This window comes from Rattus norvegicus, chromosome 1, assembly GCF_036323735.1.
Source record: "Rattus norvegicus strain BN/NHsdMcwi chromosome 1, GRCr8, whole genome shotgun sequence".
Lineage (NCBI taxonomy): Eukaryota > Metazoa > Chordata > Mammalia > Rodentia > Muridae > Rattus > Rattus norvegicus.
This window is the reverse complement of record NC_086019.1, coordinates 16,494,835-16,509,159: the sequence shown is the minus strand read 5'-3', so window position 1 is coordinate 16,509,159 and position 14,325 is coordinate 16,494,835. Positions and strand designations below refer to the sequence as shown.

The 14,325-nt window shown below is 44.3% G+C and overlaps 1 protein-coding gene and 1 long non-coding RNA gene across 5 annotated transcripts in view; both read right to left on the bottom strand.

The window, feature by feature from the left end:
• Window positions 1-3,773, bottom strand: part of Map3k5 (mitogen-activated protein kinase kinase kinase 5) — a 218,513-nt gene extending 214,740 nt beyond the window's left edge. Inside the window, exon 1 of one of the 2 annotated variants that reach the window (XM_039084822.2) lies at window positions 2,728-3,773. In XM_039084822.2, coding sequence (XP_038940750.1) covers window positions 2,728-3,196 — 469 coding nt within the window. In that variant the 5' untranslated portion in view covers window positions 3,197-3,773. The remainder of the gene's footprint in view (window positions 1-2,727) is intronic. The other variant, NM_001277694.1, reaches the window with a different exon arrangement.
• An 8-nt stretch (window positions 3,774-3,781) lies between these two features.
• Window positions 3,782-8,853, bottom strand: LOC102547411 (uncharacterized). Of its 3 annotated transcripts, none has more exons than XR_005497305.2 (4): window positions 8,603-8,846; window positions 7,318-7,679; window positions 6,087-6,261; window positions 3,782-5,024 (listed from the first exon to the last, which is right to left on the bottom strand). It is a non-coding gene; the product is annotated as an uncharacterized LOC102547411 (long non-coding RNA). The 3 variants fall into 3 exon arrangements; XR_349856.5 differs by having other exon boundaries at window positions 6,087-6,286; window positions 8,603-8,841; XR_010058855.1 differs by lacking the exon at window positions 3,782-5,024 and adding an exon at window positions 5,453-5,923 and having other exon boundaries at window positions 6,087-6,286; window positions 8,603-8,853.
• Window positions 8,854-14,325: the final 5,472 nt, after the last annotated feature.

Sequence of the window (14,325 nt, the reverse complement as noted above, 5' to 3'; positions counted from 1 at the left end):
CTGAACCAGGAGACAGACCCCAAAATCTTGTTACGGTATCCACGCTTTCTCACTTTTCACAAATCCATACAGGATTCAGGGGCAACCTCAGACACGTGATGCTGCTCTCCCTCCACTTCTGCCCTGGTGAACTTCTCAGATAAAGAAGCTCTACTGAAAGGCAAAAAAAAAAAAAAAAAAAAAAGCTATTCTCACGAGAATATGACCCAGAGCAGAACTGGGCAAACACTCAGCTCCACCAGGAGGGGCCATGCCCTTCCAACTGTATCACAGGGATTCAATCCAGGTGAGGTAAGAAAGTAGAGAAAGAGCCAGGCCCAGGGACCTGCCGCTAATTCGCCTAGCCAACCTTCAGGTGAACACCGTTTACCCGTAGTTTTATTATCTACGGTCACACTCTCTTGCTTGCTTGATTCCGTTTTTGTTTCCGAAAAAGAGGTCCCATTGTGTGGCTCGGTGTGGCCTTTGAGTCACTAACTAGCTCAGGACTGACCTCAAACGATCAACGGTACAATCATCTCTTTAGAGAATGTTTGCAGCAGTTCTCACAGCAGAGTTGGAAACCTGTGACAAAAACCTGAAAGACTTCAGAGTCTCGGATACTCAGCTATCTGGCCTCTGACGGGAAACAAAACAAAACAGTTGACAAGCTGTTGATCAACAGTTGACTAGCAGTTGGCGGAAGGAGAGCGATCTCTCTCTAAGACAACAGGGGAGAACCCAAGTAGGCCTACTACCAAAAGCCCAGTCAATGCCTTCAGTTTAGAAAGACGAAAGGTTGGGGAGAACTGGCACCATCTTCATTCCATCACAGCATCACGCTGAATAAGATCTCTTCTAGCTGGGCAGAGATTAGACTCGGGCCTTAATATGTTGAAAGATCCAGTGGGTTGGGAGGATGGCCACCAATGGGGGAGTCCCCAAGAGCACATCCTCTCCACTGTTCCTCCACTGCACCTCAGTGTCTCTGAAGATCTTTGCCCGCTCTTGATCCTGGGATCTGAAATCAGAGTACTTCCCCTGATTCTAAAAGCAAAGACACCCTGCCCAAAGGCAGTCAAGGCCCCTGCGATCTTTTTAATATCAGCCCTGTGCACTGGACAGTTACTGCCTACGAATCCCAGGGCCAGTCTCATCTAATAAGTAAATATTACTCTTGCCCTAGGCCTGGTCCCAGGGCTAAGTGAGATAGAGTTCAAATGTCTGCTCGCCTCTAACGCTTCTCCCTTTCCCAGCGATGGTATTTGGAGAGTAACAGAGGACAGCCTTGTTAGGAAACTTTCCTTCATATTAGCTAAGGGTTTAAGTTTTTTTTTTTTTCCCGGGGCTCCTAGGAAAAATAAGCCCACTCTATCATTGCAATAAAAATAAGCTCAAGTTTTAATTTGGCTTTTTCCCCCTCTCCTATCATTTGGTTCTTTGAAGATTCTTCCAAATTATAATCCAAAAATAAGAGTGCTATAATTTTTAGAAAAGCTATGTTTATTTAACTTTTATAGCTAGCCACCCCAAGAACCAAGCTATAATATTTTATATTCATGTTCAGTTATGAAGACCCAGACTGTTTAAAAAAAAAAATACCCAAACCAGAGAGTCTTAGTTTATTTAGTCTGGCTTCCTTAACATGAAGTTCTTCTTGTTCTTAAAATATTCAGCTCTGGCTGAATTCCAAAGCAGACATAAGCCTACTTCAGGTGTTTTTGAAGAGGCTGTAAGAGAATTAGATTGAAATATAAAACCCGTGATCACAAATGTTAAGAAGCTTACTGTATTTGAAGAATGGAACCAGGTTTCCCACCACAATTATAAAAATTAACACGTCTGTTTACTTGATCCCATTGGATCTCAGTAGCACGCTACCATTCCCAACATTTGCTAACAGACAGCTAATTGGTTCAGTCATTAGGACTCTCTAACAGTTTTGAAATCTGAAATGGACTAAATGGGGAGCCATCCCTCCCCATGTGGATTACTTTAGCAATCACTTTAATGGCCAACCGAATCGGTCATTAAAATTGCATAGGAACTCTTTAAATGATGTTAAACTATAAACTCTTCCACCCACCACAGTATCTGAGGTAATAAAAAAAAAACTGGTTCTTTTGGCAAGACTCTAACAAAGATCACACACATTTGGTGTGTTTTCACAGTACTTTTACTCTAACATGTAGTTATTTGACAGTTTAAAGTGGTAACGAGGACGGGAAACTGAAGCCACCAAAACTCCAAGGTGAAATGAGTTGGGGAAGGTCACGCTACGCTTTGAAAGCTCAAAGGAAACCCTGCCGCATGCTGGCGTTTCTGTACTCCCAAGACTGCACGGCGAACAGAACATCACCTCAGAGGGCCACAGGTGTGTGCAAAAGGAAACCCTAACTATACACTCACTAACTGAAGAGAAGTGACTGAAGAAGTTATTCGCAATGGGGGGGGGGGGGGTGTTTGAGCCTTGCACTTAGACTCAGGGGCTTCACTGCCGGATAGCGAATAAATCAGCGGACCTCCTGCCCAAATACAGCCTCTTGCACCAGCACACCCTCTGCTAGGAGCAGCCGGCCTGAACAGTCCTGCAACCCCTCTCGCCGCTCCCAAGGTGGGGCGTGATGTAAATAGGAAGCTTGCTTCCCGCCCACGAAAAACAAAACAAAACAAAATATTCTCCCAGCCCCACCCCCACGAAGACAGCCAGGGGAAACCCGGTGGGCACCGCAAGGAGCTGCCACTCACCAGCGTTGTAAAAACGGTCCAGCACGGTGGTTTCCCCAAAGTCCAGCTTCCCGAAATGCAGGGTCTCCAGGGTGGCGCCCACCGCCTCGCACGCCTCCCGCAGGCTCTGCAGGGCCTCGCTCTCCGCCACCACCAGCTGCCCCTGGCTCGCCTCGTTGATCACATACGCCACGGTGGTACGCCGGCCGCCCCCGCTGCCAGAGTTGCCCCGGCCTCGGGTGGCGCTGCTCCCGGGGGCGGTGGTAGGGCAGCTGGTGCCAGGAGCCGCCGCGCTCTCCACGTTCCAGAAACTGCCCGGCGGTGGTGGCGGCGGCGGCATAAGCAAGGGCTGCAGGCTCGGCTCGCCCTCCGCCGCCGTCGCCGCTCCTCCTCCCCTCCGGCAGCTGCCGCCCTCCGGGATGGGGCAGAAACCCGCGGACAAAATGGGCGGCACGGAGAAAGTGATGCCCTCGCCGGCTTCGGTGCCCATCTCTACCTGCCGAGCTGCCACGGCGGCGACCCCGGGGTCTCCAGTCCTGACGCACCGTCTGGCCAGCCACAGCTCCGGGCTGCTCCGAGCGCGCCGGGCTAGGCAGCTGCCATCGCGCGCCGCGCCTTCGCCGCCCCGCCGCCGCCTCCGCTCGGGCGCCCGGTCCCCCGGGGCCACGCCGCTGCCCGGCGGCGGCTCGCCCCTCCTCGGCGCCTCCGTGGCCACGCCGCTCGCCCGCTGCAGGGTGGAGAGTCCACGGGGTGGGGACGCCGGCCGCGGCGAGCGGGAAGGGATAGAGCTTCCTCCTCTTGGCGGGCGGACCAGTCGGCGGCCAACCTGCGCAGCCCGGCGGCTCAAGGGCGCCGCGCTGGGGGAGCCGCAAGCTGTCGCTTGCCGAGCGCCGGCCGGGCGAGGGCGCCCTCTGGGTGCTGCGCTACCTGGAGAACACCTTACGCGCGGTGGGCGGGCTGCCCCGGGGCCGCGTCCCGGAACCGCGGTGGCCGCTCCCGAAAGGACCCGCCTCTCAGCTCCGCCGCAGCTCCCTTGCACCGACTCGGTCTCCTCCTTCCTTCCCTTCCTCTTTCACCGGCTCGCCGCGCCCTCCGAGTCCCAGCGACTGTCTCGCAGCCGCCCGTCCTCTCGGCTACCCGCCTCTGGCCGCCCACTCGTTGCTGCACGGAGAGCCAGGGCCCGCCCCTGGGGAGGGAGCTGCTGGGAAGCTGCAGCCTGGACCGAACCCACTGCTCCGGGACCTCAGAGAACCGGGAAAGAAGGCTGAAGCTCCGCGCGCGCCCCGCTGCGGGACGGCGCGAAAGAAGCGTCTCTAACCCGCACGGTCTGGGTCAGCCCGCCAGGCGTTTGCAGCGCTGGGCTCAGCCACGGCGCCTCGCCCGCACGGGTCGGCTGGTGGGCAGCGCGCACTCGGACCGCGCGTGGCGCTGGAAGCCCCGTGGCTACACGCGTGCCGAGAAGCGGGAGGATCCAACAATCGTCCTACAGCCCAGGCCTTAAGTGGAAAGTGGTTTATAAGTGACAGGGGCGCTAAATTTAGAAGTGGTTGGCTAAATTTATCGTGGCAGCCGCTGGTACTTTTCATTGTAAAATTTCCAGTTGCTTACGCTGTTGTCGTTAATGAGTAATTGATTGGCTCCAGGGTGCTGAATGATTTAATATTCTCATATAGCATCCTAAAGACACCCCTCCCGCAAAATGCCACATACCCAAGATAGGAAATACATGGGGAAATTATCATCCAAAGTTGAGACAGTGAAGTCGATCTATTTCATTTTTAAAAACTGAACCACACACAGAAGAAACGGGTGGGTTGTTTGAATGTAAAGAAAAAGGCTCGCGCTTATTTTGGAAGCAAAACCAGATGTGCGAATTCCCAGAGAACTCTGTCGGAATGCTGCAGGTCGTTTTAGGAAAACCAAAGCAAGCTGCACTACGTAAAGGATTTGGATTGCCTAACTTGAGGTTAGTAAGACATAAAAGAGGCAAAATGCAAATTGATGTCAAGCTCCCCCAACGCCTTACTTAACACAGCATTAAGTAAGGGGAATCTGGAGGGAAGGGACACAGTCAGACCAGAGCAATGCCTAATTCTTAAATTTGTTACAGCATTTTATTGATAGTTTCCAAATTATAACGTCCTTTTTTAATAACTTTATTGTACTCCCAAGCAAACTGGAAGCCTGGGAGACTCGTCTGTCCCTCCAATACCTTTAAAACCGTCACCAAGTCCATTTTCTAGTGAATGGCATGGTAACATCCGGACATCACCAGGCTGTTTTACGTGTGCTTCTTAAATTTCCCTGTTTAGATGAGTCTGGAAGGAAAAACAAAAAAAAAAAAAAAACACCGAGAGTCAACACAAGGACCCCATTACACCAGGCAAATTTTATACCTATTAAGAATGGAACTGAGTGCTTAATACATATTAGGGCAAGTATTTTACAACATAGGAATGCAACTAACTTCAGGATTAGGATTCAGAAATCTAAAAGGAATGGGACTGGAGAAATGGCTCTGTGTTTCTGAGGAGAACACTGACTACTCTTCCAGAGGTCCTGAGTTCAATTCCCAGCAACCACATGGTGGCTCACAGCCATCTGTAATAGGACCCTATGGCCTCTTCTGGTGTGTCTGAAGAGATCGACAGTGTATTCACATACAGAAAATAAATAAATCTTTTTTAAAAAAAATTCTAAAGGGAAAAAGTTATAAAATCAATTAACAAAATCTTTCCATGGCAGATGTAGGGTAGACAAATAAAATGTTATCTGACACCAATATATCACAATCATGAGTTTCTAAAAATAGGGAAAAGATAAAAAGAATTTCTATTTTAAGATGTGTTTTATTTGTCTGCCTGCAGGCATTTGCATGTGAGTGCAGGTGAACTTCAAGAGTAGTGGGTGTCAGTTCCCCTGGAGCTGGAGTTACAGGTGGTTGTGAACAGCTCGATGTGGGTGCTGGGAACTAAATTCTGATCGTGCACAAGAGTAGTATGGATTCTTAACTAATGAGCCATCACTCCTGCCCCGAAAAAGGGTCTTTAGAAAGAAACATAAAGTCATATACAATTCATGATCATGGGACTATAAGCGACTCTTGCCTGTGTAAAACGAAATTCTCCTCTATTGGTAACAAGATAAGGACAAATTATAACCACGTTCATTAAATGTCTTGGCGAAATCCTGATGTTTTCCAGCACACTTTTTGAGACTGGATGTAAGAAAATAAGACACTCTTAACTGTAGGCTTACATTTAAAAAAAAAAAAACAAACCTACTTTAATAAGTGTTCTTAAACGCTTCAACCTCCCGTATGGCCCATCAATCAAAGGTAGGGGAGGAAGATGGTTAACAGGACAAGGGGGAGGGTGGACCTGTTGAGAAGTCATTCTTTGGAGTGTTTCCATTCTTCCTTATCAACAATCCACTCAAACCAGCAGCAGTGGCTCTGTCCAGAAGAACCCGAGAGGCCCCACCAGTGGGCACCAGTCTGCTGAAGTAGCAAGAAGCAGCCTGGACGCCTCCAGAAATCCTTCGGTGCATTTCTCTCTACAAAATCACCACAAGCGAAGATCTGTGAAGAAAACCAGCCCAACCAATGCCAGGGTGTCATCCACTGTCTGTCTGATGGGTCATACTTATACTCTTTCCAAACACTACATGTCCTCTCAAGCGTCTGCTCCAGCAAAACGGAACATGCCCTTTGACCAGACAGCTTCCAGAAACACATCACAGGACACAATGGAGTCTCCAATGAAACCAGAAGTTCCCACTTCACTCATTGCTGGTGGAATGGGAAATAATGAAAATCAGGTGTGTGCTGTCACGTGCCTGTAATCCCAGCACTTGGTAAGCTGAGCAAAAAAGACCACAGATTTGAAACTAGTCTAGAGTACCTAGTAAGAACTTGCCCTAAAACATAGCTACCTACCCACCTACTTATATACCTACATACACTCACACAACAACTATAAAGAGAGATTGTTAATATCTAGCAAAAATGGGGCTGGAGAGATGGCTCGGTGGTTAAGAGCACAGCCTGCTCTTCCAGAGGTCCTGAGTTCAATTTACAGCAACCACATGGTGGCTCACAACCATCTATAGTGGGATCTGGTGCCCTCTTCTGGCGTTTCTGAAGACAACTGTAGTGTGCTCATATATAATAAATCTTTAAAATATCTAGCAAAATACATATACACTTATGCTTATAAAAATGTATCTCAAGAGTTGGGGACACACAGCACCAGAACCTGAGTTAGGTAGGAGCCCCTCTCCTACCCCAGCACCTGAAAAGTCAGGCGCACAGTTTGTACCTGCAATGGCAGCACTGGGTACCAGGAGAGGGCAGAGACTGGTGGATCACTAAAGCTCATTGGCTGGCCATCCTAGACAAATTGAAGAGCTCCAGGTCTAATAAGAGACTGTCTCAAAAACTAAAATGGGATGTGGTTGACCTCTGGCTTCTATATACACTTGTATATGTGCCAAATACACAGATGCACACACATAAACATACACCCTGTCCCCGCACCCCCCCCCACACACACACACGGAGAGGGAGAGGGAGAGAGATAGTTTTTCAAGTGAGTAAAAACCCAAACTTACATCTCACTTCCTTAAGCAAATGGCAGCATGCTGTCCACATTTTGTTCTTTTGAAACATGGTTTTAACTCCTTGAGAATTTCATACAACAATTTTCGAGTGAATTCATCCCCTCTGTGTTTCTTTTAAATATTCCTCTATAAGTAGTGAAGGACGAGGGGAAAAGGGACAATGAAAGAGATGCGCCTTCTGATAAGAAGGAATTTCTAGGTAATGACAAGATAAACAGGGCCAGCGGTCCTTGGGTGAGCAGGGAATGATTAGAATTCCTCTAGGCTGAGGCAGTTAGATTCCAAGGGCAGGAAGCAGAGAAGGATTTCAGGAATGTGTGTGCACAACTCTTGTGGAAGTCTATTCAGCACACCTATAGGATAAAAAAACAAACAAACAAAAGATTCAATTCTGGCAAGAGTCACTTCTGGGCGTGGCATTAAGTATCAGGGAGGTCTGAAATGGACACTTTCCTCAGCTGACCCAGAGCCAGGGATAACTAATGCTCCACCCGATCCTGCCTGGTCAGGGTAGAGACCTTAGAGAATACATGGAACAGTTGAAACATCCCAAATTACCACACCGTAAAAGTGAAACCAAAGCATTCTAAAGGATATGTTAGGTGTACCCTAGGCTAGCTTAAAAACCAGAAAGTTCACCTGTAAGTAACTATTCGCGTATAAGAAAAACCAAATCAGAAAACCTACACTTTTGAAAAGCCTTAACGAGACTATTCAGTGGGTAAAACACACACGACATGTACGGAATCTTACGAACAAGAGCAAAAAATGATGACATAATAAAGACTAGTAAAATACAGTCACAGAAATGACCAGACGATGTAGCGAAGACTTTAGTTGTTATTAGGTATTGAAAATAGAGGATGCAATGAACCCATGAGCATATTACAAAGCAAGGCAAAACAGAATGGATTGGAATGGTGAGGAAACTGTGTCTAAAATTTGTTTGGTTTTGGTTTTTGAGACAAGAGTTTCTCTGTGTAGCATTTGCTGTCTTTGAACTCACTCTGTAGACCAGGCTGCTCCTAAACTCAGAGATCTGCCTGTGTCCCAGATGCTAGGACTAAAGGTTTGCACTACCATGCCCAAGTTAAAACTTATTTTTGATTAGATGCAACTAACGACAGATTAGACACCATGGAAGACCAGACTTGAGTAGTAGAAGCAATATATAAATACATATATTTTTTACAATGTAACATTTTACCGCAGGACTCCCCTAAGTATAAGATCTACTAAGAGGACTTACATAGCTCATCATGTGGTTCATACTTACGTCCAGAGGAAATCAGGCACAAAATTTTTGCTAGGAATTTTCCCAGTAAAGTCACGCAGGACATGTTTCCCTCAGCAGTATGTAGCAGTGCCTGTGAAGCATCAATACCTGGAAAGCTCAGACTGGGAACCCAGGAGTTCACAAAGATACAGGACTCCATAAGAAAAGGAGGTGCCCTGCCTGAATTGTGCTCTGTGCACAGTTTAGGCACAGCGAGCTATTTTTAGCAGGGGATGAAGGAAATACTCAGAAATCCAACCTTGAATGCTGACCTTTCTAAGAATAGCAGCCTCCAGTCAGCTATGTTGACTCTTCTCTGAGAATTTCCAAGCTGTACAGCGTAAAGTGTGTTGTTTACTGAAGTCACTTGCGATTCAATGGAAATGTTTGTGTTATAAGAGTTGTAGGAATAATAATAAAAGCGATGAGTGGATAATCAAAGACCTTATGGCGGAAGAAAGATAAGAATGATAGAAATGCCCACAGCAGTAGTTTAAAATGTAGAAAAGACAAACACAGCTCACAGAGACAGAAAGGGGGTCAGTTCTCTGTAGTTCTCTAGAGAGGGCAAGTTGGCCCCGCAATGTGTATAATGGATTTGTTAATGTACAAGATTGTCAGATGACTTCATTGAAGTTGTTACATGGGCGCATACATCTTTGCCTATGTGCTGGAGTATACAGTGAGTTGGGCATGATGATATAGGTCCCAGCATTCAAGTAGAAGCAGTGGTGTAGAATCGCGTGTTCGAGGCCAGCCTGTGCTGCAACAGTGAGTTCTGGGCAACAGTGAGAACTTGTTTCAAAATTAACTAATGGAAGTCTGTCCATTCATAGTATGTAAAAACTCAAAACAGTGGGAAGAGCGGAAATAGAGAAGATATTATTATCATTAAAACTTTATCAAGACATTAATAATTATTATTAAATCTTATTTTAATAACATTTAACAATGTATATAATATTTTGATAGTTAAAATTAATACTATCTAACAATAATTGTTAAATGTTATCAAAATATTATTTAATTGATTGTGCTGTTTTATTAGCTTAAATAAATTAATTATTAATTATTAAATCAATTATTAATTATTAATATCATTAAAACAAATATTAAGAGATTATTAAAACATTTCTTATTTTGTAGATTTTGACTCTGGAATGTGATGTTATTCATAGTTTTAATAGTAGAGGTTAGAAAAGGATGCCGTAAAAATAAAACAATACTGTTAACCTAGGATGTGTCCCATCGATAGGCCATATCGTAAGACAGTCCACAGAGGCTACAGCCAAACATGAGAGAATTCGAACAGAGATAAGGACAATAAACCCAACTAACTGAAACACACCATACACTTTAAATTCAAGAACTAATAAAGAACCCACAAAAGCGAATTGGTTGATGATGGAAAATACTGTGCACTGACCAGAAGAAGGAGCAGGATTAACTGTTTATGTCACATTCTACAGCTGCATTGTGAACTGGACACATCGGTGCCATCCTGTGATACCAGAACTCAGGAAGCTGAGACTGTAGTGTCATGAGTTCAAGGCCTTCCAGGATTACGCAGTAAAGCCCTGACCCAAAAAGAAAAGGAAAAAAGCATGCACGTCCCAGCTGTTTCCAAGAGTACCCCATAAAGTTTCTCTCCATGAATGCAGCCTAGTGAATAATGAACAAATGATCGGATTAACATATGAACGGATAGTTTTAAGTCTCTTGATAGAAGGCCGAACCACTATTAGCCTATGAAATAGTTTCACTTAAATTCAAATAAGGTTTCTGGATCAAAATAATTTTATTCATGAGTACACAGTAGCTGTCTTCAGACACACCAGAAGAGGGCGTCTGATCCCATCACAGAGGGTTGCGAGCCACCATGTGGTTGCTGGGAATTAAACTCAGGACCGCTGGAAAAGCAGTCAGTGCTCTTAACCACTGAGCCATCTCTCTAGCCCCAAAATAATTTTAATAGAGGACAAAGGAACATGGGAAAGTAATTATATAACAGGGATGCAAGCAAAATTCAAACTTCAACAAAAAAGATACATGTATGCCCTTGTTTACTCTGGCTTTTGATACAAAATATATATAATTGGGTCATTTAGTTATAAAATTTATTTATATGTGCATATGCTCTACATATACACTAAAATCAGTAAAATCCTAAATGAAACTAGAAGGAAAATAAATTTGTGTAGAGTATAAACAGGAATCGAGATGGCGAGACAGAGAAATCAATCTCAAACGAACCAGGCTTGCTTTCGTGGCACTGGGAGGCTGCTGAGGGAGGCAAAAACTGCCTTAGTGAGGGTTCTACTGCTGTGAACAGACACCGTGACCAAGGCAAGTCTTATAAAGGACAACATTTAACCCAGGCTGGCTTACAGGTTCAGAGGTTCAGCCCATTATCATCAAAGCAGAAACATGGCAGCATCCAGGCAGGCCTGGTATAGGAGGAGCTGAGAGTTCTACATCTTCATCTGCAGGCTGCTAGCAGAATACTGGCTTCCAAGCAGCTAGGATGAGGGCCTTAAAGCCCACACCCACAGTGACACACCTATTCCAGCAAGGCCATACCTACTCCAACAGGGCTACAACTTCTAATAGGACCATCCTTGGGCCGAGCATGTACAAACCATTACAAACACCAATAGTCTTACTCTGTCTTACTTACCCTGTCTGCTGAAATAGTCACCTGCCGGGCAAGGTATGTTCAATGGGATAATAACGGCATGGCAGTTATAGGGTAATCAATCACTCACTGCTTGGATTTGACAACTTCTCCATAGGAAAGAATTTCATTGCTGGTACTTTAGTCCTAGTGAAAAGTCCATCACTGGGGAACTCAGAAGCCCTAGATTGGAAACAATTACTGTTATTTTGTAAAATGGTCATGTTATGAACTCACCTTCTAAATAGTTATATTTATAGCCGTAGACAAGGGCTTCTTTCAACCTTGGTTGAAGAAGCAACTTTCTGGAGTGGGCAGCAGTCAATGAGGAGATACGCAACTATCAAAAGGCTAAGGATAAGAGACTCTGTGTTCAGCCCTAAATGGGTCAACTATATATAATCCCACCACCGCCAGAAGGAATGTGACGAGAGCTGTGAAGTAGAACAGAATGCTATAGAATTCATCTTCTGGACATAACACAGATACTGCAATCATGAACCCTCAGCAGCATTGGCTAACTGCGTAAGACCTGTGCAAAATCAAGTCAGCCAAAATCCCAGCATGGATCAGGTGGAGAATCCCCAGGCCCCCACCTGTTAGTGAGAAGCTACAGGCAGTGGGTAATTGCTGGGAGGGAGAATCAGTCTTTGTTGAAAATGTGGTCACTAGGAGGCCTTCCATGTTCCAGTAGATGGCACCACACTCAGGCACACATGAGCAGCACTAACTGGTCTAGTGGGTTAGTAGAAACAAGAGCAAAGGTCTGAAGAGATGGCTCAGCAGTTAAGAGAACTGGCTGTTCTTCCAAAGGTCCTGAGTTCAGTTCCCACCAACCACATGAGGCTCACAACCGTCTGGAGTGAGATCCAATGCCCTCTTCTGGTCTGGTTTGAAAACAGCTATAGTGTACCAATGTAAAATAGAAATCTTTAAGGAAAAAAAAAAGTTGGAAGTTGGGATGGGATGGGGTAGATACGATGTATATCATATTTCATTGTATACGTGTAAGAAAGTATCAAGAATAAAGATAACATGGAAAGAAATAGAAAAAGAAATAGCATTACATAGAGAAATTCTTTGCTAATAAACATTACAGGTATGCAGTAGGGAGAAGTAAACATACTAGTAGTCTCTCTACTTTTGTTCATGTTTAAATTTCTCCACTCTGAGAATAATAATAAATAATAATATAATAAAATAATGAATAAATAATAATTAAATAATAACAATCTGGAAAGATTTCAAAAAACATTGAAATAATAGCGTTTTATCATAAACATGCATGGGAAAACTGAACGCCTAAAACAGATAAACTTATTTGACCTTAATTTGTAAAGGTAATGAATTTCAAACTCAACTAACTTGATCTTCTGACAAACAGATTCTAAATTTTATGTAAAAGTGAATAGTTAAAAGTAACCGGTATAATTTTAAAGAAAGGTGAAAAGGGTATACTTCCCTACTTTTTCTGAAATCAGGACATTGTGTGTGTGTGTGTGTGTGTGTGTGTGTGTGTGTGTGTGTGTGTGTGTGTGTACATGTGTGTATTTCAGATAGATAGATAGATAGATAGATAGATAGATAGATAGATAGGTAGATGGATAGATAGATGATAGATAGATAGATGATAGGTAGGTAGATAGATGATAGGTGGGTGGATGGATAGGTAGATGACAGATAAATAGATGATAGATAGATGATAGATAGGTAGGTAGATAGATGATAGACAGATAGATAGATGATAGATAGATGATAGATGATAGATAGATGATAGATGATAGATAGATAGATAGATAGATAGATAGATAAATGATAGATTAGATGATAGATAGATGATAGATAGATGATAGATGATAGATAGATGATAGATAGATAGATAGATAGATAGATGATAGATAGATAATGATAGATGGATAGATGATAGATAGATGATAAATGATAGGTAGATAGATGATAGATAGATGATAGATGATAGATAGATAAATGATAGATAGATAGATAGATAGATAGATAGATAGATAGATAGGAGATATTTTAAATAAATCCCAAAGCAGTAAGTTGCAAAAGGACAAAAGTGTGGAAGACATAGGGATGAACAATGAACTCGTTTCTTTGGCATGATCAGGGAGAGACATATCTTCCCTGACATACGTGATGTTTACTATATTCTACATACTTGAAGCAAGTATAACTTAATATACAACATAATATATAACTCTACATAAATGAGACCAGTATAACTTTGCATTTTCTTTTATTTTCTCTCCTTGAGAATTTTGCCCTGACTTACAACCATTCTGGCTTTTCATAGATTTTTATCTCTTCTACTTAACTATCGGTTCTGCTCTCTGTATTTTTGTGTGTTTGTTTGAGGGAGTTGTTTGTTTGTTTGCTTGCTTTGTTTCGAGTCAGGGTTTCTCTGTGAAGCCCGGGCTGTCCTGGAACTCACCCTGTAGACCATGCTGGCTTTGAACTCAGAGATCTGCCTGCCTCTGCCTCCTAAGTACTAGGATTAAAGGTGTGCACCACAGTGCCCAGCTAATTTTTAAGTAGTATTTTTTAGTTATTCTTTGAAATTTTTGCACACACATATGATGTATCATAAGCATATCTACCCTACAATCTACCTTCCACTTCTGCTCGAGTACCCACTAGGTACCTCCCTCCTGGCTTCACTTCCTCCTTTGGTTTGTTTTTAAACCCACTGGATGAAGCTAGTGCTTCCCACATGTTCACGGGTGCACTATCCACTGGAGAATGGACGACCTTTTAGTGGCCACCTGCCAGAGAGTAACAATTGCCAAGAGTTCCCGAGCTACATGAGGCCGGGGGAGCCCCTCCCCCTCCCTCCCCTCCCCTCCCTCCCTGTCCCGCTCTGCTCTGCTCCTCCCCTCCTCTCCCCTCCCCATTCGGGGTTTCTAAATGGCTTAGTCTTATGCAGGTCTTGTACAGGTAACCGTGGCTGCTATGAATTCACGTGCGCTTCAGCCACGTCCTGATTCACATTATTGTGTTTAGTATTTCCATGTTTCACTACCAAGAAAAA